The 27,611-nt window shown below is 43.8% G+C and overlaps 1 protein-coding gene across 1 annotated transcript in view; it reads right to left on the bottom strand.

Moving 5' to 3' along the window:
* Positions 1 to 27,611, bottom strand: part of LOC130131990 (hepatic and glial cell adhesion molecule-like) — a 51,759-nt gene that overhangs the window by 14,890 nt on the left and 9,258 nt on the right. The window contains exons 2-3 of the mRNA XM_056301712.1: positions 7,492 to 7,833; positions 6,311 to 6,592 (exon numbers count right to left, since the gene is read on the bottom strand). Of these exons, the coding sequence (XP_056157687.1) occupies positions 6,311 to 6,592; positions 7,492 to 7,833 (624 nt within the window). The remainder of the gene's footprint in view (positions 1 to 6,310; positions 6,593 to 7,491; positions 7,834 to 27,611) is intronic.

The raw sequence follows: 27,611 nt of genomic DNA, 5'->3' as shown, positions 1-27,611 counted from the left end.
TCCTGTTATCCCTTCCCAACTCAAACCGAGATGTGCAGACATGGAGAAACTTTAAAAAAAGACAGAACAAGTATACAGACACTAACAGCAACATAAGTACAATCAAAGATACAGAACACATCACATGCCCCCCACCCAACCGGGTGAAGATGTGTGAATCAGAGACACTAAGGAGCGAGGCACAGTAGTGTCGATGGCAGGTACACCTAGGTCTTACCTCGTGGAGACACCCGGGGGGGGGCACCCTACGGAGAAACAGGTTTCACCTCTCTTCAACCGTGGTGGCTCCTGATACTGCAACCAACCTACCTGATACATTAGCAGAGGTAAACCACGAAACGGATACAGTGAGAACACATGTCACAAAAGGGGCTCACAATCAACATCAGCAGCAGAGCTCAGTGACTGAGAGCCGATACCCATCCAGAGTGAGAGGGCCTCCAGAGTGCCTAAAGGACTTTGTGTGCACATGCAGGTAAAGGTACCCTTAAAAAAAAGAGTAAGCAATGGGGCAGAATAATCTCCACACTCAGTAGAAGGTTCAGATGAGAAAAAGAGAACAAATCTCTCTGACCAAGGCACTCCGTGTAATTAAAATGTCTTTATTGGAACTTGGACATATCCAAAAAGGACCTAAAAATGCCCACGCGTAGCAGCTCAGGCCTTCTTCAGGGCATAGTGAGACAAAACAGGAGTGAATGGTTTTTGTGCAGGCACAGAGCACAGGTGGTAGTTGCTTGATTGGATCTGAAGCAGCCAATTGCTAAGACCCGCCCCTCACACAGATCCTAGAGCGCAGTCACGTGCCAAACACAGTTCTTTGTAAAAAGAAAACAAAAACACAGATTAAGTGTACACACACCCACAACTATAGCACAATAAAGGTACATGTTCACAGTGACTCGGAAAGACAGTAGACTATAAATTAGACATTTTTTATAAAAAAGGCCTATAGTCTATCTCCTCGTTCAAACCGGGATATTCCATTGCCTTAAAATTCCAGATCCAAAAAGTTTCCTGCTGCAGCAACTTTTTCAATCTATCCCCCCCACGTACAGATTTCTTTATCATCTCAATACCCTGGACTCTTAAGGATGAAGGGTCGCTATGGTGTATTTCTCTATAGTGTTTGGCCATTGGATAATCTTCATTGTTGATCCTTATTGCATATTTGTGTTCAGAAAAACGTTTTTTTAATTTCCTCTTTGTCCTACCTACGTAAAAGCACCCACATGGGCACTGTAGGCGATATACAAACAAACTCAGAATTACAATTAATAAAGCCTTTGGTTTTGTATTCCTTTTGGGTTTTCAGGTCAAGGAATGTCTTGCACTGAATGACACCCACACAGTGTTTACATGACCCGCACTCATAAGTTCCCCAAAGGTCTTTATGCAACCATGTCTTGTCTTTTGAGCCTGGCAGGTAACTCCTGACAAGTTTGTCTTTTGTAGAAGGTGCTTTTCTGAACACTGTCATAGGTGGATTTGGGAAAATTTCCTTTAGAACTGGATCACTTTAATCATTTTCCAATTGGACCTGATTATTTGTTTCATCCTGGAGGCACAGCAGCTGTATTGTGTGATGAAGCATGGTCTGGGATTGTTTTTAACCATATTAGTTTTTTTATTTTTCGTTAAGAGGTCAGACCGATTTTGGAACTGGGCTTTTTTTACTGCATCATCAATCAAAATTGCGGAATAACCCCTTTCACAAAATCTCAATTTCATGTCTTTGGCCTGTTTTTCAAAATCTGAATCATTGCTGCAAATTGCGTTTCAAACGCTGAAACTGTCCAAAGGGAATGTTGTCTTTAAGTCCCTTGGCATGGAAACTGTCAGATCTGAGTAAAGTGTTCCTGTCTGTACTCTTTCTATATATTGTGGTTTGTAGAGAGCCACTCCCATCAATAGAAATCGATAAGTCTAGAAAGTTTACAGACATTTTGGAATAGTCAATTGACAACTTAATGTTAGAATTTGTCGCATTGATATAACCATGGAATTGTAAGAGTTCACCCTCACTTCCTGACCAAATTAAAAGGATGTCATCAATAAAGCGACCCCAAAATACAATCTTATAACAAAAATGATTATTCAATTGATTGTATATGAATGTTTCTTCCCAGTGACCCAAGAAAAAGTTTGCATAATTCAGCGCAAAACACGCACCCATAGCTGTGCCTTTAAGCTGTCTGTAAAAAGAGTTGACTTTTCTGAACATAAATATGCAATAAGAATCAACAATGAAGATTATCCAATGGCCATTTTTCCCAAATCCACCTATGACAGTGTTCAGAAAAGCACCTTCTACAAAAGACAAATTTGTCAGGAGTTACCTGCCAGGCTCAAAAGAAAAGACATGGTTGCATAAAGACCTTTGGGGAACTTATTAGTGCGGGTCATGTAAACACTGTGTGGGTGTCATTCAGTGCAAGACATTCCTTGACCTGAAAACCCAAAAGGAATACAAAACCAAAGGCTTTATTAATTGTAATTCTGAGTTTGTTTGTATATCGCCTACAGTGCCCATGTGGGTGCTTTTACGTAGGTAGGACAAAGAGGAAATTAAAAAAACGTTTTTCTGAACACAAATATGCAATAAGGATCAACAATGAAGATTATCCAATGGCCAAACACTATAGAGAAATACACCATAGCGACCCTTCATCCTTAAGAGTCCAGGGTATTGAGATGATAAAGAAATCTGTACGTGGGGGGGATAGATTGAAAAAGTTGCTGCAGCAGGAAACTTTTTGGATCTGGAATTTTAAGGCAATGGAATATCCCGGTTTGAACGAGGAGATAGACTATAGGCCTTTTTTATAAAAATGTCTAATTTATAGTCTACTGTCTTTCCGAGTCACTGTGAACATGTACCTTTATTGTGCTATAGTTGTGGGTGTGTGTACACTTAATCTGTGTTTTTGTTTTCTTTTTACAAAGAACTGTGTTTGGCACGTGACTGCGCTCTAGGATCTGTGTGAGGGGCGGGTCTTAGCAATTGGCTGCTTCAGATCCAATCAAGCAACTACCACCTGTGCTCTGTGCCTGCACAAAAACCATTCACTCCTGTTTTGTCTCACTATGCCCTGAAGAAGGCCTGAGCTGCTACGCGTGGGCATTTTTAGGTCCTTTTTGGATATGTCCAAGTTCCAATAAAGACATTTTAATTACACGGAGTGCCTTGGTCAGAGAGATTTGTTCTCTTTTTCTCATCTTAAACTACTAACCTTGGACCAAAGAGCACCCAACAAAAATATATTACTTAACTACAGAGAGGACTGAGCACGTCACTGACTCCAAACACACTCAGTAGAAGGTATTGGGCAGTTGACCCCACCCTTCTTTAAAAAAAAAATTGTGGATGAAAAGAAATGTTAAGGAAGGATAAGTTTATGTTACTGTTATAATGTGTTTGTATAACTGGAAATGATTTTACACAGAGGAAACAGAAATTGAGTCTGTTTACCAATTGTTGACATTGTTTATTTACTACATTCCAGGGAAAATTATTTATCTCGGAAAAGGGGGGTGTAGTATTAGGTCATATGCCATAGTAGGAACCTTTGCGTTGTTCACAGTTGAGGGGGGGACAAATAACATGGGTTATGACCATTAATGCAAACAGTTGTGCCGAGTCATCTCTCTCCGGTATTAAGGTTTATCATTGTACCTATAAATAATTGAACAGCGTTGACTGTGGTGTTTTTGGTGTCATCGTGAGGAGTGCGGGGGAGGTGTGTCGAGGGTGTCTGGCTGGGGGAGCTGGTGCTGGATTGGCTGGGAGAGCTTGGTCTGCTTCGTCTGGTGGGCCCGGGGACCACGGCCCCTGGCTGGAGCTGTGCTAGAGGAGGAAACACCGAGGGCGGTTTGACAGGATGCGGAAGCAGGGCAAGCTAAGCTAACTGCTAGCCCATGCAGATCGGCAGCTCTGACAGTCATCCTGGCTGGTGTTCGTTCTCCTGAACAGTGTTTTTTTGTTGTTGTTTAGTTTGGATATATGTGTTAGTTTGGGTGTGTGTGTCCTTGTAGTTTTTGGATGTGTTTTTATCTTTGTGTCGCACTGCTGTGGGCTGGGGGGAAACGACATTTTGTGTCATGTCATGCACTTGCGTACATGAAATGGCAAAGTGCTCCTGATTCCAGTACTTCAACTCAAATAAAAACTTGACTGAACAACTTTCACTTGTATTGGAGTAATGTTTGACCAGGAGTATCAGTACTTTGACTCAAGTAATGGAGTTGTGTACTTTATCCACCTCTGGTCATGACACAGGTATACCTTTAACATTATCAAACAAATATGTTATGAGGGCTGATCGTAATCTTATAACTTTTTTTTAAAACCTATACTGCAGCATTCAAACAAAATCAACTCCTTACATCCACGCAACACCCAGATGCTTGGCATTCCATACATGAAACACCACGATGTCACAGCGATCACTCGTTACCCAGAGTGCACTACCAAACCACTAACAAGCAAATTCTTACATTGTCCAAGTCCAACAGAATAAAAACAAGAAGTGTGTAAATTTATAAATGGCCTTTGGCCATCACAATTCTCACGTTGGAATTTCAGCTGCTGCACATTCGGTTTGACAGAAGCAGTCAATTTACAGACATGTGTTATGTGATCATGCTATGACAGCCACTCTAGCTATCAGCCATCCATCCATTATCCGAACCACTCATCCTGCTCTCAGGCTCGCGGGGATGCTGGAGCCTATCCCAGCAGTCGTTGGGCTGCAGGAGGAGAGACACCCTGGACAGGCCGCCAGACCATCACAGGGCCAACACACACACACACACACACACACACACACACACACACACACACACACACACACACACACACACACACACACACACCTGATCTACATGTGTTTGGACTGTGGGAGGAAACCGGAGCCCACGGAGGAAACCCACGCAGACATGGGGAGAACATGCAAACTCCACACAGAGGACGACCTGGGGCGACCCCCAAGGTTGGTCTAGGGCGCGCCCCTATAAAGAATATGTCTGAGCGCCCTTTAATTATTGAATTAATCAGATAATTATTTTTATTATTTTCCTGAATTCTCTAAACATTAAACCCCTTCCTCTACCTTCATCCCATGCTACCAGCTTGCCCAACAATCCCCCTCATGAACAGCTTCTCCAATAAGGGACCCATCTTCTTAGTTTGACAAATTTACATATAAAATGCTTTTAACAAAAAGGAATGTGATACCACCATAGCCCAGATTGAACCTGTGGGCTCTTTCCTGTGGATCTGTCCTTCCTGTGGACCGCGAATCAGAGAGGTCTTTGACAAGAGCTGGTCATATGCCATTGGGTAATCAGGTGGGATAAGGGGAAAAACTAGAAACATATATATATATATATATATATATATATATATATATATATATATATATATATATATACTTTTTTTAAATTGAGCACCGCTGTGGCGCCCCCTCTAGGCTGGTGCCCTTAGAATCTTCATAACGTTATACCCACTTACGGCGCCACTGGCTCAAAACCAGAACCTTCTTGCTGTGAGGCAACCGTGCTAACCACTGCACCACCGTGGCGTGGCGCCCCTGTAGCTATCAATAAGTTCATTACCGGTCCTCACAGACAGACAAGCCAATGAAGTATTTCGGAGAAAGTCAAAAAGAAAAAAGAAAAAAACTCAGCATTTGGCTTCTTTTCTGGGATGTTAAAGTCGCATACAGTATTTTTGCTTTTCTCAAGAGATGTGGGATCCTTGCAAATAGGTGCCAGAATGCAGGTGGTCCAAAACTCAGATGTACCAGAACAGCATCTGGCACAAATTAAGCTCTTAGTGGTACATTTTAGAATGCTGCGCTAGACCCGCTGTTAGTACCACACTTACTTCTATTCCTTGTATGTGCAAGCTTACTTTTTATCATGTAAACTTGAATGGAACTGAACGATAGCAACCATTATGTCTTTTACATCATATAGAACATACTATTATTATAGTAATATGAACAGTTTAAAGCTTTTAGAATTTTTGAACCACTGAAAACATGGTAGATGCTTTTGTTAGACCATGAGTTAAAGACCATCATCATTTCAATGAAGGTTAGTAAACACTGGCAAACAACAGTTTAGAAAAATGAACCATCACGAATCTATCATATGGCCAGAATTCCCACATACAATGTAAAATAGCATTTAAAAAAAAAAAAACTAGATGCATGATCTACTGCTTACACGGCTGGCAAATCCATACAGTGTGTCAAAAAGTTATATATTCCATATTAATATTATGTGGTCAAGGCAATTCACCTACTGTAGACTGTGAGTTTGACAGGCAGGCTCTTCATGCTGCCAATCGGATTCTCTACTATGCAGATGTAGACATCATCATCAGTCATTAGCACTCTTGTGATGGTCAAAAGCTTCTGATCAGGTGACCACAGTAACCGTGTGTCATTGGTCAGTGGCTTCCCGCCCTTTAACCAGCTGTACGTGGTCCGGGTTCCTTCGTTATGGGAGCAGTTGAGGGTGAACTGCTCGCTGAGCTCCAGCACTGATGAGGCCTCCGCTTGTATATAAGGCCTGGATATGGACTCTGTGGGATATCAATGATGTATCAAAATCCACTGACATATCATGTTTTAATCCAGAACTTCATGGCTTTGGTAAATCAAACTTGTTACTAATGATATCAATATACCTATTTCCTATCTATTGTCAATTAACATTTACACATAGCTCAAGAAAATAAATTACCTTTGATAATCTTTTCAATATATTTGAGACCAAACACTACAGCAATGTTTCTCTACACAGCCCTCAAGTACCCCCTTGTCCTGTGGCTTTTCTTTGTAACCCTAAATAGGTAGGCTTGCTTGCAGTTACTCAACCACTCATATCCATCCATCCATTATCCGAACCGCTTATCCTGCTCTCAGGGTCACGGGGATGCTGGAGCTTATCCCAGCAGCCATTGGGTGGCAGGTGGGGAGACACCCTGGACAAGCTGCCAGGCCATCACAGGGCCCACACACACACACTCATATTCACACCTAAGACAAGTTAGTACGGCCGATTCACCTGACTTACATGTCTTTGGACTGTGAGAGGAAACCAGAGCACCCGGAGGAAACCCACGGGGAGAACATGCAAACTCAACACAGAGGATGACCCGGGACGACCCCCGAGGTTGGACTACCCCGGGGCTCAAACCCAGGACCTTGTTGCTGTGAGGCGACCATGCTAACCACTGCGTCACCGTGCCACCCCATATCCCCACTCATATCATAGCACCTAATTATGTCAGATATGCTAAATCTTACATAATTAAATGCTGATAGGTTGAGTAAGCACAAGAAGACCTATCTACACAGCATTGCAATGAAAATCTGCAGGATAAGGCCAACCTGGGTCACAAGCCAATGCACCAGCGCACTAAAAAACCACATCTCTTTTATATGTTGTGAAACCTCACACTAGAGCATGTCTACTTACCATCAACAGTAAGCATGATGCTACCTTCACCCGTAAAGGTATCATCTGTGATGGAGATCTCTACATCATATGTTCCCTCATCAGAGAGCTTGAGGTTGTGGAGCAGCAATGTTCCATTTTCAAACACTAGGATACGGTCCTGGTACTCAGGTCTTAGGTTCCCAATAATCTCTGTACCAATGGACTGGACCACAGTGACTGGCTTGTCCCTCTTCAGCTGCCACTTGATGACAGGTGGATCTGAGCTGAGACTGCTATAGCGGACAGATAGAAGGGCCTCTCCTCCACATGTACCTCTAATAAGAGTATTGGAACTAGTGATGTTAACTGCCATCACCCCACCTGAGTAGACATTTAGAAAAGTTTAAAAAAGCATTAGTTTCTCATCTTCATTATTTCCCATCATTGTATTTCTAGCCCCAATTTCACCAGACATTTTTTTTTACCATTATTGTTCTTTTTTCTGCATTACCCAAATTACAATCATACAACTCCATCCATTTACCATAACTTCCCATATCAATGAGTAGCTGTGGTACAGAAAAGTGCTAGCAAACCATTACACTATTGCAAGATGATTGTGTTTCTTACACAGGATGTAGGGCTGTCACAATTATTACATAAGCGCCCGATCACGATTATTTGACCTGCCCGTGATCATTTTGCATAATTGTTAGAGTTGTCTCCATTCATCTGTATAAAAACAGCTGGATGAAACTAACAGAAATCTCATATTTCCATCAGTATTTCCATGTCGTTTTCCACCGTTTGTTGTTTGACTGGCGCTCCAAGTCAAATGGAAGAGGAGAGCCCAATAACTTGGAGGAGGCAATTTGTTGGATTTGCAGCAAAAAGGTGGCGGTCAAAAGCGCTATTACCACAAATTAAAAAAAAAACATCTATGGATCCACTACCCCAGAGGAGGTGGAGCAGCGACCAGGACGGCTCAAAAATATGGTAATTGGCCAAGTACAATTGGGGAGAAAAGGGGGGGGGGCAAAAAAAAATCAAACCGTTAATCGCGATTATTTGCATCACAATTAATCATCTATTAAACTTTCGTGATCGTGACAGCCCTACTCAGGTTCAGTAAACTCTCTTTCAGTAGATTATCTTCAGTGCAGACAAAGAAAGAGTCCAAACTAGCAACACTGTAAACAAGCCACATGTTAAGTGATATACAGAAAAGGGCATTGCCAAATTAAGTTAAACAACCCTATAGGCCAATGTACATAAGAACGAAGAGTAAGAAATCAAATGTCATTTTCACAGACAGTGCAAGCTATGGAAAAAGTGACAGAAAAGCCAAATGAAAAAGGCCCTTAACCTTGGAGAAACTGAATAACAGTTTAAAAAAAAAAAAACTATCTGTCCATGTTTGTGTGGGAAAGTGTGTTGTTGCCTTCTATTGTACTCAAGACTGTTTTGAAGAGAGCAACCAGTGGAAAACCTTTGTGCCTTAGGGACATTCACAAAAGGCCCAATGAATCTTAAAACTGAAAGAAAAATCTGTCAGATCTAATAAATCTGTTTGCCTGTGTACTATAGTGTGTGTTCGATCGTCTTGTATTTACAGTGCAGTGAAAAAGTATTTCCCCCTTCTTGATTTCCTCTATTTTTGCACATTTGTCACGCTGAATGGTATTAGATCTTTAGACAAAATATAATATAACACAAAGAGAAACTGAGTAAACACAACATACGTTTAAATAGTAGAACAACCAAGGCGGTCATTATGACAGTTTTGGATTTTCAAAGTTTAATAACTTTGTGGGGATATATATATATATATATATATATATATATATATATATACAGACCTGCCACTCCCTGAATGCTCCTAAAATTGCATATTTGCATTAAAATTAGTTTTAGATCAATTGCAAAAAAAAAGTTGTGATAAGATCTACCTAAAACGACCATGGGCAGTCAAAATGACCGCCTGTTATTGAACTGTATATTATGAGTTCAAGCTAAATACCCAAATGAGATAGTAATGCATTGCATATGTTAGTATGTTGCCCTGTGATGGCCTGGCGGCCTGTCCAGGGTGTCTCCTCGCCTGCCGCCCAATGACTGCTGGGATAGGTTCCAGCATCCCCGCGACCCTGAGAGCAGGATACACGGTTTAGATAATGGAATAAGATTTTAGTATGTCTGTTAAGAAACGACTGACACAAAATTAACATTTTAATAACTATAATACTATTTTCAAGCAATTTAAACTTCAGAGAGACATGGTCAAACTTGAATAGCAAAATTGAAAAAGTGAAAATATTACCTGAAAAACAAAACGGAAAACACATATTGCTAATCTAACAAATGTAACAAGGCCTATAAAACGTGAAATGTAAAAAAGAACTTAAAATAAATACTTAAACAGTCCCAAACAACGACCGGAACTTAAAAACTCCCAGATCGACCATGGTGGTAATTTTGACCGTTTTGGATTGTTAAAGTTTAATAACTTTGTGAAAAAAGATACAGACCTGCCGCTCCCTGAATGCTCCTAACGCTGCATATATTTGCATTAAAATGAGTTTTAGATCAATTGCACACAAAAAAAAAGTTATAAGATCTACCTAAAACTACCATGGATGGTCAAAACGACCACGCGTAATTTGCGCGTCATCCTGCCCATCATGTCACATGGGTTATTCGCGTCATTTCCTTCGCAACGTTCAGTTCTTTTTTTACATTTCACGTTTTATAGGCCTTGTTATGTTTACAAGATTAGCAATATGTGTTTATCGTTTTGTTTTTCAGGTAATATTTTAACTTTTTCAATTTTGCTATTCAAGTTCGACCATGTCTGTCTGAAGTTTAAATTGTTTAAAAATAGTATTATAATTGTTAAAATGTTCATTTTGGTGTCAGTTGTTTCCTGACAGACATACTAACATATGCAATGCATTAATATCTCAACTGGGTATTTATGTTAATATAGAATTTAAAAACCGGCCGTCATTTTGACCGCCCATGGTCGTGAAATTCCGGTCGTTCTAGTGTTAAAGGATCATTTCATTTACTAAAGGAAAAAAGTTATCCAACACTCATATCACCCATGTGAAAAAGTAACTGCCCCCCTGAACTTCCTGGATATGCCACCTTTAGCAGCAACTACAACCCAATATTTCCCATAAGTGAGATCAGTCCTTCACATCACTGTGGAGGTATTTTGGCCCACTCTTTGCAGAATTGCTGTAATGCAGCGACATTGGATGGTTTTCAAGGATGGCCTGCTCGTTTAAAGTCCTGTCACAGCATCTCAATGAGGTTCAAGTCAGGACTTTCACTAGGCCACTCCAAAATCTTAATATTGTGGCGATACACAGTTGAGGGTAGATTCACCAGGGGCTGCTGCTCCTTTAAGGCAGACGTTCGGAGTGCTGACGTAGGCACTGCTTAGAGTTTCCGGGGTGGAGCCATGTTTGCAGCAGCCTAGCGGTTAGCTGGTTGCCACGAGAGATTGTGCTGTATCGGTGTCGTTTCGTTTGGCAAGTAAAAGGAATTGACTCGACTCGATCTCTCCGTCTCCTCATTCCTGCACTCCCACAATATAGTGTTTTTTGAGCCATTCTGTGGTGGAGTTACTCTTGTATTTTGGATCATTATCCCGCAGCATTACCAGGGCTTGATTTGTGCCGGTCCTGTCGGAACAGGATCCGGGACTTCCCAGATTTGGACCGGCACCTATTTGATTGGTTCTGACAACTTTGTCATTATCAAAATCTGTAAAAAAAATAAATTGTGTAATATTTAATATTATCTGTTCTGTCATTCTTTTATTTCCAATTGAAGTTACTCGTAAATCGCTTGTTTGCCTATTTTGCATGCATTTAAATCTGATTTTTAAAAGAGAGATGTCCGGTCAGGGGCGTCAATTCACCAGAAGCCAAGGTATGGCAAATTCAGATGACGTCACATCCGACATCAAGTGACATCAAATCAAGTCCCTCAAATTCTCATTCCATCTCAACCATGTGGCTCTGCGCTGGTAGTTAGCTACAACCATTTATACAATCGCGCCACCCTAATCAGGGCCTTGACTCACCTAGACATTGCTCCTCGCCCGCGATGGAATTTGTATTCCCGCCACAGGTGTAACGCCTTGGCCCTGCTGCAGATTATAATATGCCGAAATCAGAAACGTTTGGTTAGTTTGTGATAGATGACTGCTTTGCGATGCTGCCCCCCCCCCCCCGTCTCTCTGTCCCTCTCTCGGAGCGTGCATACACATACACAGATTCTCGCAGTTATACAATGCGTTGCTAGGCTGCTGTGCGCGTGAGCTGACGGATAGAAATGGTCTTATGCTGCTCAGCTAAACTGGTATATTTTACAAGAATTGGAATGCTTGGTACCAGTATTTGAATACAAGTGAAAAAATTATCAACATAAAAGGCGTAATCGATCTGACTGGAAGGAGATTTTATGTGACACTAACGGCACAAGTTGACTTACATCTTCAGACAGGCTTAGCTAACAACACCCACAACCAGCATACAGAAATAAAAATAAATCACAGAAAACCAAACCAACTAATTAGGCTACTTCTTACGCACAGTGGTCCAAATCAGCAACACACAGGCTAGTAGTAGCCTACTACACACTGCTAGGCACGGCGGCCATCAGAACAACACAGCAGTATAATAATAAACCACTTTGTCATCTTACTTGTTCGCAGCAATTCCAATAAAGCAGTGAAACGTCACCCACCAAATAACTTGACATGGCAACAGTTCAATAATCCAATCTTTGCCAAATGAACATGGCTGACCAGTTCATTGTCGTGTATCTACAGGATAGCTGAATTACACAACGATCAAGGTGTATCTTGGTCTTCCTCTTTTATTTGGTAGACCGTAGTAACATTACAAAACGACTGCGTTAAGCAGGCACGAAACACGAGTGACCCTCTTGCTCTGTCTTCTTTCAAGGGCGTGCACCAGAGTGGCGCGCGTACATTTACACAACATACACAACCAATTGACATCGAGGGTCAGAGGTCAAACATAAAATACATATTACTGCAAATAAAAACATTTGCTTTCGTGTGTATCTCCACACAGTACACTCCTCCCCTGAAATCTGAACCCAGTACCTTCACAGTACAACAACATTTCATTTTTAATTGTTTTTACATCTTTTCAACATTACATTGTTATAACAACAACTGGGTTCTCACAGATTTAACCTATCAGGCGGCTTCACATGCCGCTGCGGCCTCTGGACACCCTCTGCAACTGAGGAGGGAGCAGTCTCACTGGATCCTTGCTACACAACCCTCTCAGTGGATTCTGGAACATTTACAGGCGTTGCTACACATGCATGTGATACAATTGGAACAACCCTCAGATCATCATCCGATTCATCTGACACATTACAGTTCTCAATCTCAGTATTGATAATTTGATTGACATGTATCTTGTACACCTTTCCATACACTTTCACAAGATACGTGGCAGGACCAAGTGCCTTTACAATGCACACAGGCACCCATTTAACACCTTCCCCTCCCCTGTGGTTTCGAATCAACACCTTCTGTTTTGGTAGGAAGTGTCTGACTTGTGCCAACTTATCTGCTTGCTTGGACTATTGACTGTCCTGTCTCTGTTGCATGGACTCTGCGAAATTAGGTTTGGTGAGAAACAACCTGGTTTTGAATTGATGTCTGGGAAACAATTCTGCAGATGCCTGTGAATGTTCTCATTCATCCAGGTCATGGTTATCCAAAGGTGTTGAAACAAGTGCAACTGGACTTGGTATATATCCAAAGGAGTTGAAACAAGTGCAACGGGACTTGGTATATATATCCGTGAAGACGTTTCGCCTCTCATCCAAGAGGCTTCCTCACCAGTATCGCCCATTTTGGCCAACTTATATATGGAAGAGGTAGAACACAGGGCCCTGAACTCCTTCAGAGGAACACCTCCGAGCCACTGGTTTCAGATATGTGGACGACACATGAGTCAAAATCCAAACACAAGAGGTGCAAGCATTTACCAAACACATCAACTCAGTGGACAAGAACATTAACTTCACAAGGGAAGACGTAAAGAACAACAGTTTGCCTTTCTTGGACTGTGACGTCCAAATTGGGGAAGACAGGAGCCTCCACATTGGGGTTTACAGGAAACCTACACACAGACCAATATCTACTTTTCGACCACCCTCTGGAACACAAACTGAGCGTCATCAGAACTCTGCAACACAGAGCTGACAATGTGACCAGCAGCACTCACACCCAACGAGAAGAACACAAACACCTGAGGGGAGCTTTAAAAACCTGCGGCTACCCCAGTTGGACCTTTGTGAAAACTGCAACACGTTCCAAAAAGACCAACCAGGTGAGCAACGAGGAGAAAAGGAACAGAAGGAATAACACAGTCATCCCATATGTTTCTGGGGTCTCCGAGAAACTCAGGAGAATTTTCAACAAACACCGCATCCCGGTATACTTCAAACCCAGCAACACACTCCGACAAAGACTGGTTCATCCCAAAGACCGTGTACCACACACCTGGAAAAGCTATCTGGTGTATGCCGTACAATGCAATGAGGATTGCACTGACCTATACATAGGAGAACCCAAACAACCACTACACAAACGGATGGCCCAACACAGAAGGCCACACTCCTCAGGACAAGACTCAGCAGTCTATCTATACCTAAAGAAGAAGACACACTCCTTCGAGGACAGCAACGTACACATTTTGGACAGGGAAGATAGATGGTTTGAAAGAGGGGTGAAGGAAGCCATCTATGCGAAACTGGAAAAACCATCTCTCAACAGAGGAGGAGGTCTGCGACACCACCTATCTCCCACTTACAATGCCGTCCTTTCATCTCTACTCAGGAGACTCAAGAAGCCTAACCTCCAAGAACAACAGTCGGTAACTAACGGCTCCAACGACTCTCATGACCACTGAATAATGAAGTCGAAACTAACACCCCCAACGACCGTCGCTGCTAAACAAATGCAAATCAATAGCTCCGATGGCGACGGGCGCGGCTGGACATCGGGGCACAGGAGAGCCACGCATATCAATAGCTCCGATAACGACGAGCGCAGCCAAACATCGGTACACAAAAGAGCCACTCACATCTATGGCTCTGTTAGAGATGGGCATTGGTAACGATTCGGGACACAAAGAGCCATGGACATCGACAGCTCTGACAACGACTCCAAAGAGGATAAATTGTGAGTCTCATCACCAGCCAGTCAGACTAGCTTGGTCTAGTCAGAAAGGCAAGAACTGAGGAAGCCTCTTGAATGAGAGGCGAAACGTCTTCACGGATATATACCAAGTTCAGTTGCACTCGATTGAACTCCTTTGGATAATTCTGCAGATGTTTTCCCTGTAGTAGACTGTAGCGTACTCTTATAACAGAATAGGAAATTGTGTATGCAGTGCTGCAACGTCATATTGCTACTCTTTCCCTTTTCAAGAGCTGTTCTCAGGTTCTGCACCAAACGCTCTGCAGCCCCATTAGAAGCTGGGTGGTAAGGAGAATTCTTAATGTGTTTCACCCCATTGTTTTTCAGGAATGTTTCAAACTCAGCAGATACAAATTGTGGTCCATTATCAGACACAAGTTCCTCTGGAAGACCCCAAGTGGCAAAGTATCCCCTCAAAACTTCTATGGTCTTTTCAGATGTAGTGCTACTCATCAAAGCTACTTCTGGCCAACGTGAATAGCTATCAGTGACCACTAGGAAGTTGAACTTTCCCTTCTGAGCATAATCTGTGTGTATCCTCTACCAAGGACGGTTAGGCCAGCTCCAATTGTGAACAGGAGCTGTGGCAGGTTGGTGTCTGTTTAACTGGCATGTCTGGCAACTGTTTACCCCTGACTGTACACTCACTGGCCACTTTATTAGGTACACCTTGCTAGTACCGGGTTGGACCCCCTTTTGCCTTCAGAACTGCCTTAATCCTTCGTGGCATAGATTCAACAAGGTACTGGAAACATTCCTCAGAGAGTTTGGTCCATATTGTCATGATAGCATCACGCAGTTGCTGCAGATTTGTCGGCTGCACATCCATGATGCGACTCTCCCGGTCCACCACACCCCAAAGGTGCTCTATTGGATTGAGATCTGGTGACTGTGGAGGCCATTTGAGTACAGTGAACTCATTGTCATGTTCAAGAAACCAGTCTGAGATGATTCGAGCTTTATGACATGGCGCGTTATCCTGCTGGAAGTAGAAGATGAGAACACTGTGGTCATAAAGGGATGGACATGGTCAGCAACAATACTCAGGTAGGCTGTGGCGTTGACACGATGCTCAATTGGTACTAAGGGGCCCAATGTGTGCCAAGAAAATATCCCCCACACCATTACACCACCACCACCAGCCTGAAGCATTGATACAAGGCAGGATGGATCCATGCTTTCATGTTGTTGACGCCAAATTCTGACCCTACCATCCGAATGTCGCAGCAGAAATTGAGACTCATCAGACCAGGCAACGTTTTTCCAATCTTCTATTGTCCAATTTTGATGAGCCTGTGCGAATTGTAGCCTCAGTTTCCTGTTCCTAGCTGACAGGAGTGGCACCCGGTGTGGTCTTCTGCTGCTGTAGCCCATCTGCCTCAAGGTTCGACGTGTTGTGCGTTCAGAGATGCTCTTCTGCATACCTTGGTTGTAATGAGTGGTTATTTGAGTTACTGTTGCCTTTCTATCAGCTCGAACCAGTCTGGCCATTCTCCTCTGATCTCTGGCATCAACAAGGCATTTTTGCCCACAGAACTGCCGCTCACTGGATATTTTCTCTTTTTCGGACCATTCTCTGTAAACCCTAGAGATGGTTGTGCGTGAAAATCCCAGTAGATCAGCAGTTTCTGAAATACTCAGACCAGCCCGTCTGGCACCAACAACCATGCCACGTTCAAAGTCACTTAAATCACCTTTCTTCCCCATTCTGATGCTCGGTTTAAACTGCAGCAGATCGACTTGACCATGTCTACATGCCTAAATGCATTGAGTTGCTGCCATGTGATTGGCTGATTAGAAATTTGCATTAATGAGCAGCTGGACAGGTGTGCCTAATAAAGTGGCCGGTGAGTGTATGTCAGAATCAAAGTTTGGCCACCAAAAGTGACTACGGGCTAATGCCTTCATCTTTACTATTCCCTGGTGATTTTCATACAATTCACGTAACATCTGCGGTCTTAACACCTCTGGTATGATTACCCGGAAACCCCACATCCCCACAGTCAGATTCGACAGTCAGTTCAGTGTTTCTTATGAAGTATGGCCTTAACTCATCTTCATTCAAATGCTTTGGCCAACCACTCAAAAGAGCTTCACTCTCTGTAGTACTGCATCAGTCTTTGTCTGTTTTGCAATCTCTTGTGAGGACACTGACACTTCATCCAAGAATAAGACCCTAAACACAGAACTATAATCTGAGTCTGCCACTTGAGTCTGTTAGTGGTAAACGCGATTATGCATCCGCATTTGCATGTTGTAAGGATGGCTTGTAACGTATGTCATACTGGTATGCTGCTAAAATTAATGACCACCTCTGCAGCCTAGCTGTTGCCGATGTAGGCACTCCAGTCTTGGGCCCTAGTATCTTTAGGAGTGGTTTGTGGTCTGTAGCAGAGTAAACCTTCGTCCATAGAGATAGTCATTAAGCTTGGCCATCCCAAAGATGATACTAAGTGCTTCTTTCTCTATCTGAGAATAGTTGACTTCTGATTTAGTGAGTGTCCTAGACACGTAGGCTATAGGTTTCTCACTGTTGTCTGGAAACTGATGTGAAATCATGGCACCTATGCCGTAAGGCGAACTATCGCATGCCAAAATTACAGGCAGTTAAGGATCATAATGTGTCAGCACTGGCGCGGCTACAAGCTGTGCTTTAGTACGCTCAAATGCCTCTTGACATTTTCTTGTCCAATCCCACTCTTTATCTTTATGTAGGAGCTCAGTCATAGGCTTAATCTCGCTGGACAATTTTGGTATAAATTTGCCATAGTAATTGAGCATGGTTAAGTACGACCTCAGTTCTGTCACATTTTTCGGCACAGGAGCTTTGTCAACAGCCTCAGTTTTCTCTTTAATTGGACGCACTCCCTCGGCATCAACTACATGCCCGAGGTAGGCCACACTGTTCTGAAAGAAGGCACATTTCTCTTTGTTAAGCCTAAGACCATGTTCTTCCTGACTCTGTAACACTTGTTTAAGATTGTGCAGATGTGCGGCGGTGTCTGTTCCTGTTAGCAAAATATTGTCTAAGTAGCATACCACGCCATCAAGCCCTTGTCATACTTCATCCATAGTGCGCTGGAAAATAGCGGGCACGCTAGTGACCCCATATGGCAAGCGGTTGCATACATAGAGATCTCTGTGTGTAATGATGGTGAGAAACGGCTTACTTTTCTCATCCATGTCGAGCTGAGTGTAGCAGGGCTCGACATTAACCATGGCCCGATGGCCCGTGACCATAAAAAGTTACTCTGTGGCCACCATACATCCCCAGTAGGTGGCCCTCCGTGGCCACCAAGTCAAGGTTAAATCAAAAAAAAAAATCCCACTGCCTTTCGCAAACGCAACGTCACAGTTCCACAAACATCCCGATTAATTCGCGCCTTTTTATTCAACGTTCTACGAAAACTGCTAACGGTAACTTAGTTTTACTCGTCGCCGGCTGGCTGCCGATATGTCGGGGCTGCTGAAGTATGGGTTTACTAAGCCTAACGTTACTCAAGCTGCGCGCACGATCCCTACAGAAGAACCACAAACACAAAAGGCGGACTACGAAAAAACGTAGTTTAGGAGTGAATGGAAGCAAGAGTTTAGTTGGCTGGAACACGACACATCTAAGGACGTAATGTACTGCAGTGTGCCGCCAGTTTCCTCAACAAGCCGAGAAGTCCAGCTCATTATTCACCGGAAACAATGCCTTTAGGAAACACCACACCACAACTCATGGAAAAAGTGGACAACACTTAAGGTGCACAGTTGCACACCTTGTAATTACATCGCTGGAAAACACACCCATGGGGAGACAAATACGTCAAATGGAGAGCGGATAACGGGAGAAAATGATTAAAAATGTCAACATCGCAAACTATTCTGAACGCAAGGCTCAGCGTTTTCGGTTTTTACCGATTTTCACCGAAAAATACCCAGATTTTTTTTTAAAAGGAGCAGATGGTTTAAACTGATTTTCACCCGGATTTTATGTCTCCACTGATCCAAAAGTTGTTCCTGTTCGTGTGAGGTTATGTAACTGCTCCCTCTCGTGGCGAAATTCGGCATGCTGGATGGCTTTGAAAAATAAAAACCGAAAACGTTGAGCCTTGTCTGTACGTAACGAAATCGCATTCAGTGCTTTCCTGGGCTTATCGAACTCCACATCAAGAACAGCGTGGACACGGTGCATGGACATGCAAACGACAAAGCCATAGCAAGGTGGGTTGCTTTAATTCTAATCTAGTTAGCTAGCTAGCTGGTTCGGTTTATATGCGGCACAGGACAGATAATTCGCTGTTGTTCGAGTTCGATTAACTTTTTATCCACAGCTTCACGCAGTGCATAAGGCACTGGCCTCGCTTTGCAAAATTTTGGTACAGCATCCGGTGATACACGCAAGGATGCAGTGACGGCTTTTACACGGCCCAGCTCTGCGCTGAAAACTGCTCTGTGCTCTGAGCACACTGGCTCCCCTGAGTCAGATGCGGCAACGCGATTCACTTTTGACCAATCTAAGTTGAGCACTCGAATCCAATCACGCCCCATCAGCGCCGTTGCTTTACCACGGGCCATTAGCAAGGGCAGCTGTAAATGCTGCTTCCAACATTGCACATTCACTAGGATTTTACCCAACATAGCTAACGGTTGGTCTGTGTATGTTCTCAATGTCACGTCACATGAATGCAAGTTCGACCCTTTCAGTTTCGATTTGTACAGGCTCTCTGAGATAACTGTCATGGCTGCCCCGGTATCTACCTCCATGTACATCCTTTTACCATCACCTTGTAAGGTTTCACATACTCACACTCAGTCTTTACTGAATACAGTCTCATATCAGTTCGCTGTTCAGACCCTGAGTCCGGTTCGCGAGTTGCGTCTGCCTGGTCCACAAAGTTCACCTCCGGGCCGCCTTTGGTCCGAGGCGGGCGGGCAGACGACTGTCCAACAGACCGCCTCCCTTGTTCCCTACCGGCGTCGGTGCGCTGGTTCCGACAGGCTCGCTCCAGATGTCCGTTCTTTCCACATCCGCGACACCGGAAGTCTTTGAAGCGGCAGCTCCCCGGTCCGTGTCCTTTCCCGAGGCCCCTGTAGCAGTCCTGGTGGCTGTCGCTGACCCCCCTCTGGTTCCGCGCAGTCCTGGGCTATCGGTGTGTCCGCACTCCGACAGGATCCGCTCGCATATGCACAGATGGCTGTCCCATCTGCATGCTTTCTAATCCAGAATTCCTGCATTCGAAATTGTTCATTAATTCCACCATCTTTTGCCATGTTAATCCCTCGCCAATGGCGGCATTCAGTAACTTTTGGCGCAGCTTTGTTAGATGTCCCACACACGAGCTGATCTCGGAGCTGCTCCTCCAGGCTCGCGCCAAAATGGCATGTAGAAGCTAATCCTTTCAAGCTAGCAATGTAACCAGCAAAAGTCTCTCCAGACTGTTGTCAACGGCTTCTAAAAGCAAATCTTCCCGCCAGTACGTTCTTTGGCGTGTAAAAATCCCGCAACGTCTGTAGCAAGGTTGCAAAAGCAACTTCACTGAACTTTTCCGGTGATATCAAGTCCTTTAGCAAGGCCAAATTCTTCGGTCCAACCACGGACAAAAATACGGCTCTTCTCCTATCTTGCTCAGTTTGGTTAGCAGACAAGAGTTGCATAAGCCTTTCTTCATAATGGTTGAAGGTTTCCGCCGTTTCGTCGAACTGCAGCCCTGTATCATCTGTACTATACAGTGCCATCGTGTAAGTTAGCTGCTAAGCTGCTAGCATCGTTAAAAAATTACCGGTAAAGATGGGAACAACCCGCTGTACATAAAATAAAGAGGAAAATCCCATCCTCGTCCCCAAAACCTGTCGTGTATCTACAGGATAACTGAATTATTCAACGATCAAGGTGTATCTTGGTCCTCCTCTTTTATTTGCTAGACCGTAGTAACATTACAAAACGACTGCGTTAAGCAGGCACGAAAACACATGAGTTGTAACAATAGGAACTATTGTTAGGAACCATTGTTTAGTTCCTTGTTTCCACAGAGGTCGTTTATGTTGTTGCACCTTGAATAACGGACCGAGCATGATGTATAACCTTACGTGCCTACGTTATTATTAAAGTTTATAGCCCATTGGGGTTGAAACGAGGTGTAAAGTCTCATTAGTAGAAGGAAACAACACACTTTAACATGGTGGCAGCGGCGGACGACTCGGTTTGAAGTTTGGTGCGGGAAAGTTTTCTAGGAGCGGGAGAGCAGTTAGTGTTGCTAAGCAACGTTCAGTTTATGTTAGCGTTAGCTGCTAGTGTGAAACTGCCGCGTGACATGGATGGGCTAAAACCACCGCAAAAGTTATGTCTGGAATCAAGCAACCTTTCGAAGACATGGAAGGCCTGGAGGGACGAGTTTGCTCTGTATGTGGATTCAGCCATGGCTGACGCCGATGACAAACACAAGGTGAAACTGTTCAGCTATCTTGTCGGGGAGAGCGGCAGGGAACTTATGGACACGTTACTGGGCGACACACCGAAGGATGCATGGAGGTTAGATGACGTTATCAATACGTTTGATGATCACTGCGACCCCAGCGTTAACGAGACTGTGGAACGTTATCGTTTTTTTACAAAAAACCAGGGCACCAGTGAAAATATAGACCGTTATGTCATGGAACTGAGAATGTTGGCAAGAACATGCAACTTTGGGACAGTGAGAGACTCGCTCATTCGGGATCGGATTGTGTGTGGAGGTAACAACACAATCATAAGAGAAAGACTGCTCGGAGAGAAAAACTTGACACTGGACACATGTTTGCAGCTGTGCAGAGCCGCTGAGCTCTCAAAGGACAATGTGAAAACCATCTCGGCATCGATGGTGGAAGAGGTACATGCTGTGCAAGGAGCACAGTATCTGAAACAGACGAGCAACACTGTGGAGTGCAGATATTGTGGAAAAACGCATGAGAAAAGTAAACGAAAGTGCACAGCGTTTGGGAAGAAGTGCACAAAGTGTGGAAGAGAGAACCACTTTGCAGCAAAATGCAGAGCAAAACCGGAACTAAGGAAGAAGAAATATGTGAGTAAAATAACAACTAAAAATGACAGTGATGAATATGAAGATATTATCACCTGTGTCACTGAAACTGAGACAAAAGCTGTAGATGCAGTAGAGACTGACACAGGGAAAGATGTGCATACAGAGACTGTAGAGGATGTAAAAGAAACTGAGAAAATGAAGAAAACTCAGCTTCTCTATGCTGGCATGCTTCTAGGCAAGGACATGGTCAAATTCCAAATAGACTGTGGTGCCAGTTGCAATATCATCCCAATTAACCTGCTGAATCCAGATGCCAAATTAGAACACACGAAGAGTGTACTAGTAATGTACAATAAAACCAAATTAAAACCACTGGAAAAATGTAAAGTGAAAATAAGAAACCCGAGAAACAACAAGCTATATCGCTTAGAGTTCCAGGTGGTGAATGCAGCCGGTACAGTGCCTCTGCTGGGTAGGAGAGCCAGTGAGGCCATGAAATTGATAAAAGTGCAATATGAAAACATCATGACAATAGACAGTATTGTCACAACAGAAACAACAACAGGACAGTGAACAAAGACAAATTCAAGCTGAGACAAAAGGAGACCACATACATTGGACACCGCCTGACGGCTGATGGATTCAGGGCAGATCCAGAGAAAGCGCGTGCCGTTGAGAAGATGCCGGCACCGACTGATGTGGAAGGATTGCAAAGGCTGCTAGGTATGGTAAATTATCTAGCCAAGTTTTGTCCCCACCTCCAGTGCATAGTGTTGAGAGATTTGACACACAAAAACAGGGAGCGGAACTGGACAGCACAGCACAAGGAGGCTTTCCTCAAATTGAAAGAGACTATAGCAAAGGTCCCAGTACTGAAATATTACAACCCAGATGAGGAACTCACAGTGCAGTGTGACGCTTCAGACACAGGCTTAGGCGCAGCGCTCATGCAGATGGGTAAGCCAATAGCATTTGCAAGCAGAGCACTCACTCAAACAGAGCATGGGTATGCACAAATAGAAAAGGAGTTCTTAGCAATGGTTTTTAGCATGGAAAGATTTCACCAGTAAACATACGGCCGAAAAGTGACAGTGCAAAGTGATCACAAGCCGTTGGAAACAATAGTGAGAAAACCTCTACTGAGTGCACCCAAAAGGCTGCAGGGAATGATGCTGCGCATACAAAAGTATGATCTAGATGTAGTATATGTGCCAGGTAGAGACATGCTGCTAGCAGACACTCTGAGCAGAGCTTATCTTCCTGAGCGTGCACTGGATGCAGAACTAGAGACTGTCAACATGGCACAACACTTACCTATCGCAGCAGACAGGCTACCATGATATACGATCTGCCACAAAAGAGGATGAAACACTGCAGCTTCTCATCAAAATGATGCAGCAAGGATGGCCTGACGATAAGTCAAAAACACCAAGGGAAATCAAGCCCTACTTCTCATTCCAAGAGGAGTTAAGCCACCAAGATGGAATAGTGTTCAGGAGTGAGCGCGCTGTCATCCCTGATGCATTGAGGAAAGACATCACTTGCCACCTACACGCATCACATCTGGGTGTGGAAGGATGCCTACGGAGGGCTAGGGAGTGTGTCTATTGGCAGGGCATGAACGACCAAATAAAATCATATATAGCAAAGTGTGACATCTGCAGATCAATGGACATTAAGCAACAAAAAGAAACACTAATATCACATGATATGCCAAGCAGGCCGTGGGTAAAGGTGGGCATGGATCTGTTCATGTTTGACAACAAAGACTACCTCATAATTGTTGATTTTTTTCTCACATTTTTGGGAAATAGATTACCTGGCAGATACCAAGTCAACAACAGTGATACGGAAGCTGAAAGCTCATTTTGCCCGCCAAGGTATCCCAGATATTGTAATCTCGGACAATGGCCCACAGTATTCGTCACAAGAATTCCAGAAGTTCAGTCGACTGTGGGGATTTCACCATAAAACCTCATCACCAGGTTACCCGCAAAGCAACGGCAAAGCTGAGTCAGCCGTTAAGACAGCAAAAAGACTCTTGCTCAAAGCCAAGGCTGCTGGACAGGATCCTTATCTCGCCCTTCTGGACCACTGCAACACACCATCACAGGGTACTGATACCACACCAGCACAGCGGCTACTCAGTCGCCGTACCAAAACACTACTGCCAACCAAGGCAAGCCTGTTACAGCCGAAAGTTGTGCAGGTGAAACAAGATTTACAAAATAACCAACAACGTCAGAGGGCATACTACGACAGGTCGTCTAAAGACTTGGACACGCTTGCCCCAGGTGAATGTGTGAGAGTTCAGCCTCTCACACCCCACACTGGCTGGAGAGTGGGCAAGGTGCTGAGGCCGGTCGACAGGAGATCCTATGAGGTCCAGCTGCACACGGGTGGTGTCATCAGGAGAAATCGCAGACACCTCAGGCATGCACCAGGAGCAATCTTCACTGACACTATGGACATGGAGATCAGCAGCCCCAGTCAGCCAGAGAGAGTTGAACCCGGACGTTCAGAGAGTGTTCCTTCTCGCAGTGTCTTAGCAAGACACAAAACCAAGGACACTGGTGACAGGGCCAACCCTGTTACCACCAGATCAGGCCGCTCTGTGGTGCAGCCGCAGCGATACAAAGACTTTGTGACCTCACACAGATGAATGGATCTGTAGCACTAATGGACTTTTTTGGGGGGGGGGGGGGGGGGACATGAATGAAAAAAAAAAGTGAATCACAAATGTTGTGTACGTATGTTCTTGTTCACCTGGTTATCTGCAAGTTGAGGTATTCATTTAAACATTGGTTATGTTAAACTGTGAAGAGAAGCCATAGCACTTTGATACACAGTAGTTGATAATGATCATTTTCATTAGGAGCTGTAAGTAACTGATAAATATATGTCATTGTTAATATGAAAAACATTTTGAATGTTGATATTCGTGCACTGTTAGTAGCAAAGAGTTTTGTTTATATTTTATTGTTTACAGCGATAGACAGTTAAAAAATGTATTAAAGTTTCTAAAAAAGAAGAAACTCTGAAAAGAGAAAGGATGTAACAATAGGAACTATTGTTAGGATCCATTGTTTAGTTCCTTATTTCCACAGAGGTCGTTTATGTTGTTGCACCTTGAATAACGGACCGAGCATGATGTATAACCTTACGTGCCAAAGTTATTATTAAAGTTTATAGCCCAGTGGGGTTGAAACAAGTTGTAAAGTCTCATTAGTAGAAGGAAACAACACACTTTAACATGAGTGACCCTCTTGCTCTGTCTTCTTCCAAGGGGCGCGCGCCACTCTTGTGCACGTACATACACAACCAATAGACATCGAGGGTCAGAGGTCAAACATAAAATACATATTACTGCAAATAAAAACATTTGCTTTCGTGTGTATCTCCATACACTACATTCACAAATCATCTCCGCCAGCTGAACTTGATCAAGGCAACAGTTAAAACAAGTTAGACTATTACTGTTGTCACGAGGTCATTCTGTTTCCATGACGAAGCCTCCCCGACTCATTTGGGATTTTAAGAAGCTCTCCCTTTGAGAGTTTTCGTTTAATTTCAAAGTCATCCATTGCGTATGCTACAGTTATTAGCTAGTTACACACTACACGCACTCTTCTTCCTCTGTTTCTGGCGCCCGCGTCAGTTAGCAACACGCGTGACACGCACAGAGAGAGAGAGAGAGAGAGAGAGAGAGAGAGAGAGAGACAGAGAGAGACAGAGAGAGAGAGAGAGAGAGAGAGAGAGAGAGCTCCTCAATGTTGAGTCAGTGACGACCGAAAGACAGGAGTTGAGCCGAGTGAGGTGCCGATTCACTCGATTTGATTCGACTTCGTGCAATGAATGATTTTACTACAGTAGTAGGATCATTTAAAACACTGAGATATGTGTAACTGAAATATAGTATTTCACACTGACCAGGCAGCCAAGGTATGCCATACCTTGCCATACCCAATTGACGCCCCTACATCAGGTCACTCGGTGACGCTGAAGCATGTGAGTTTTGTACACATCACGTGAGCTAATGTTACTGTGGTACCCTCAGCAACGAGGAGGAAACTGGTGAAATGTCAAAAAGAAAATCAAATGTTTTGCGTTTCTTTAAACCAGTAGGTCAGTCAGACCCTAAGCAGGCCAAAGTTCTTTCGTGGCGATAATGGCGCTGTCGACAGTACTGAAACGGAGAGAACGATCGATATCAGACAGACAGACAGACAGAACATGTCCTTTAGTTCTGTCGTCATTTAGACAGACAGAGAGAGAGAGAGAGAGAGAGAGAGAGAGAGAGAGAGAGAGAGAGAGAGAGAGAGAGAGCTGCAAACTGTAAACAGCTGTTTCTCCCCCCCCCGCTAATTTTGAGTGATTATTGTGAATGCTCTGATTAATAAATATGAACAAATAATGATTTGTTTGTGATGAGTTTTGTTTCGTTTTGTTTAGTTTTAACAGCTATCCTTTTCAGTGCTGAGGCAAGTGAAAAGGTGGAGTTGGGGCATACTTTCAGTCAGTCCCTTATGCTGGAGAAATTGGAGGCGATCAGAAGGGCTCCGTCCTTCGAAGTCAGACATAGCGTACATTACACATAGCTCAGTCTTCGGACGGGATATGTGGAAGTGGCACCCATAACTTTCCTCCAGACTGCAGAGATCCGTGTTGGGGAAGCTCTGCCTATATGCAGTAAACTGCTGTGGGCCTAGTAGTGCAAGAAACAAGAGTCTCTTGTGGTCTTTGAACCTGTCCCTCACCTGTGTGTGCAGGTTGTCCATTAGCCCACTGTGTAGTTGTTGGTAATGAGTGCGCACGTCATACTGCGCTCCAGCCTGCCGCTTTCTGGGTACCCCAACCTCACCAACTGTTTCCTCATAGATGGCATGGAAGCTCACCTTCTCTCTCTCTCAATGGTGTCATGTCACAAAAGTCACTAATCCTCCTCAGAAAAAAACTGCATGTCCAACACTTTAGCCTGCAGAATGTTAAACAGTACATCCGAGTGTGTGAAGATGGAGTTGAAGGTAGCCAGAAGGAAACGGAACTCGAAGCTGTACATAAGGTTGACATATCCATCTGCACAGCAAACGCTGTCAGCATCAAAGTCCTCGGGATGATCTACAATTTGTTCAAACACCTCTAGTAGCTCTTCTCTCCTCTCGTACACTGTGTTGACCAAGCGAGATGAATACGTCCACCATGTTGGGACAAGTCAGCGCTGGCATATGTCATCCAATAATTTTGTGCGTTTAGGTGATCTTGAGAAAAACCCTGCCAGGCCACTGAGATGGGTAAAAAAAGATTTTGCAGTCCCTGATCTTTGCAGCACCTTGAGACATGACTAAATTCAATGTCTGCGCATTGCAGTGAACGAACAATGTCTGTGGGATTGCTTCCTTTAACCTGGCCTGAACTCCATGGAGACCAGAGGTCATCACCGCTGCTCCATCATAACACTGAGCAGCTACTTTTGAAGTACATCCAACCTCGTTAAGAAAGGTAAGAATGCGAGCTGCACCAGCCTCCACCCACTTGTCCGCAGTGACATCCTCGAATCTGAAAAGCTCTCCTTCACGCCACTGTCAGTGACGTAACGTAACACAAGTGACATCTGTGCTGACTGAGTTACTCACGTCGGTTGTCTCATCAACCATGACCGCTACAAATGGTGTGTTCCTCACCTCATCTTTCATTGCATCCCATAACTCCTCGGCAGTGGCACTGATCAGGTCATTCTGGATTTTGCTTGACATACCAACAAACACCTTAGATGTTGCCAGGCGGCATCTCAGCTCACTGTTCTATTCAGCTAAGTAGTCCAACAACTCCAAATAATTCCCCTTGTTCGCCAATTTTCTGCTCCCTTCATGTCCTGTAAATGGTAGTTCCTG

This window comes from Lampris incognitus, unplaced genomic scaffold (assembly GCF_029633865.1).
Source record: "Lampris incognitus isolate fLamInc1 unplaced genomic scaffold, fLamInc1.hap2 H_4, whole genome shotgun sequence".
NCBI lineage: Eukaryota > Metazoa > Chordata > Actinopteri > Lampriformes > Lampridae > Lampris > Lampris incognitus.
Note: the sequence above shows the minus strand (reverse complement) of the source record. Positions and strands in the feature narration are given on the sequence as shown.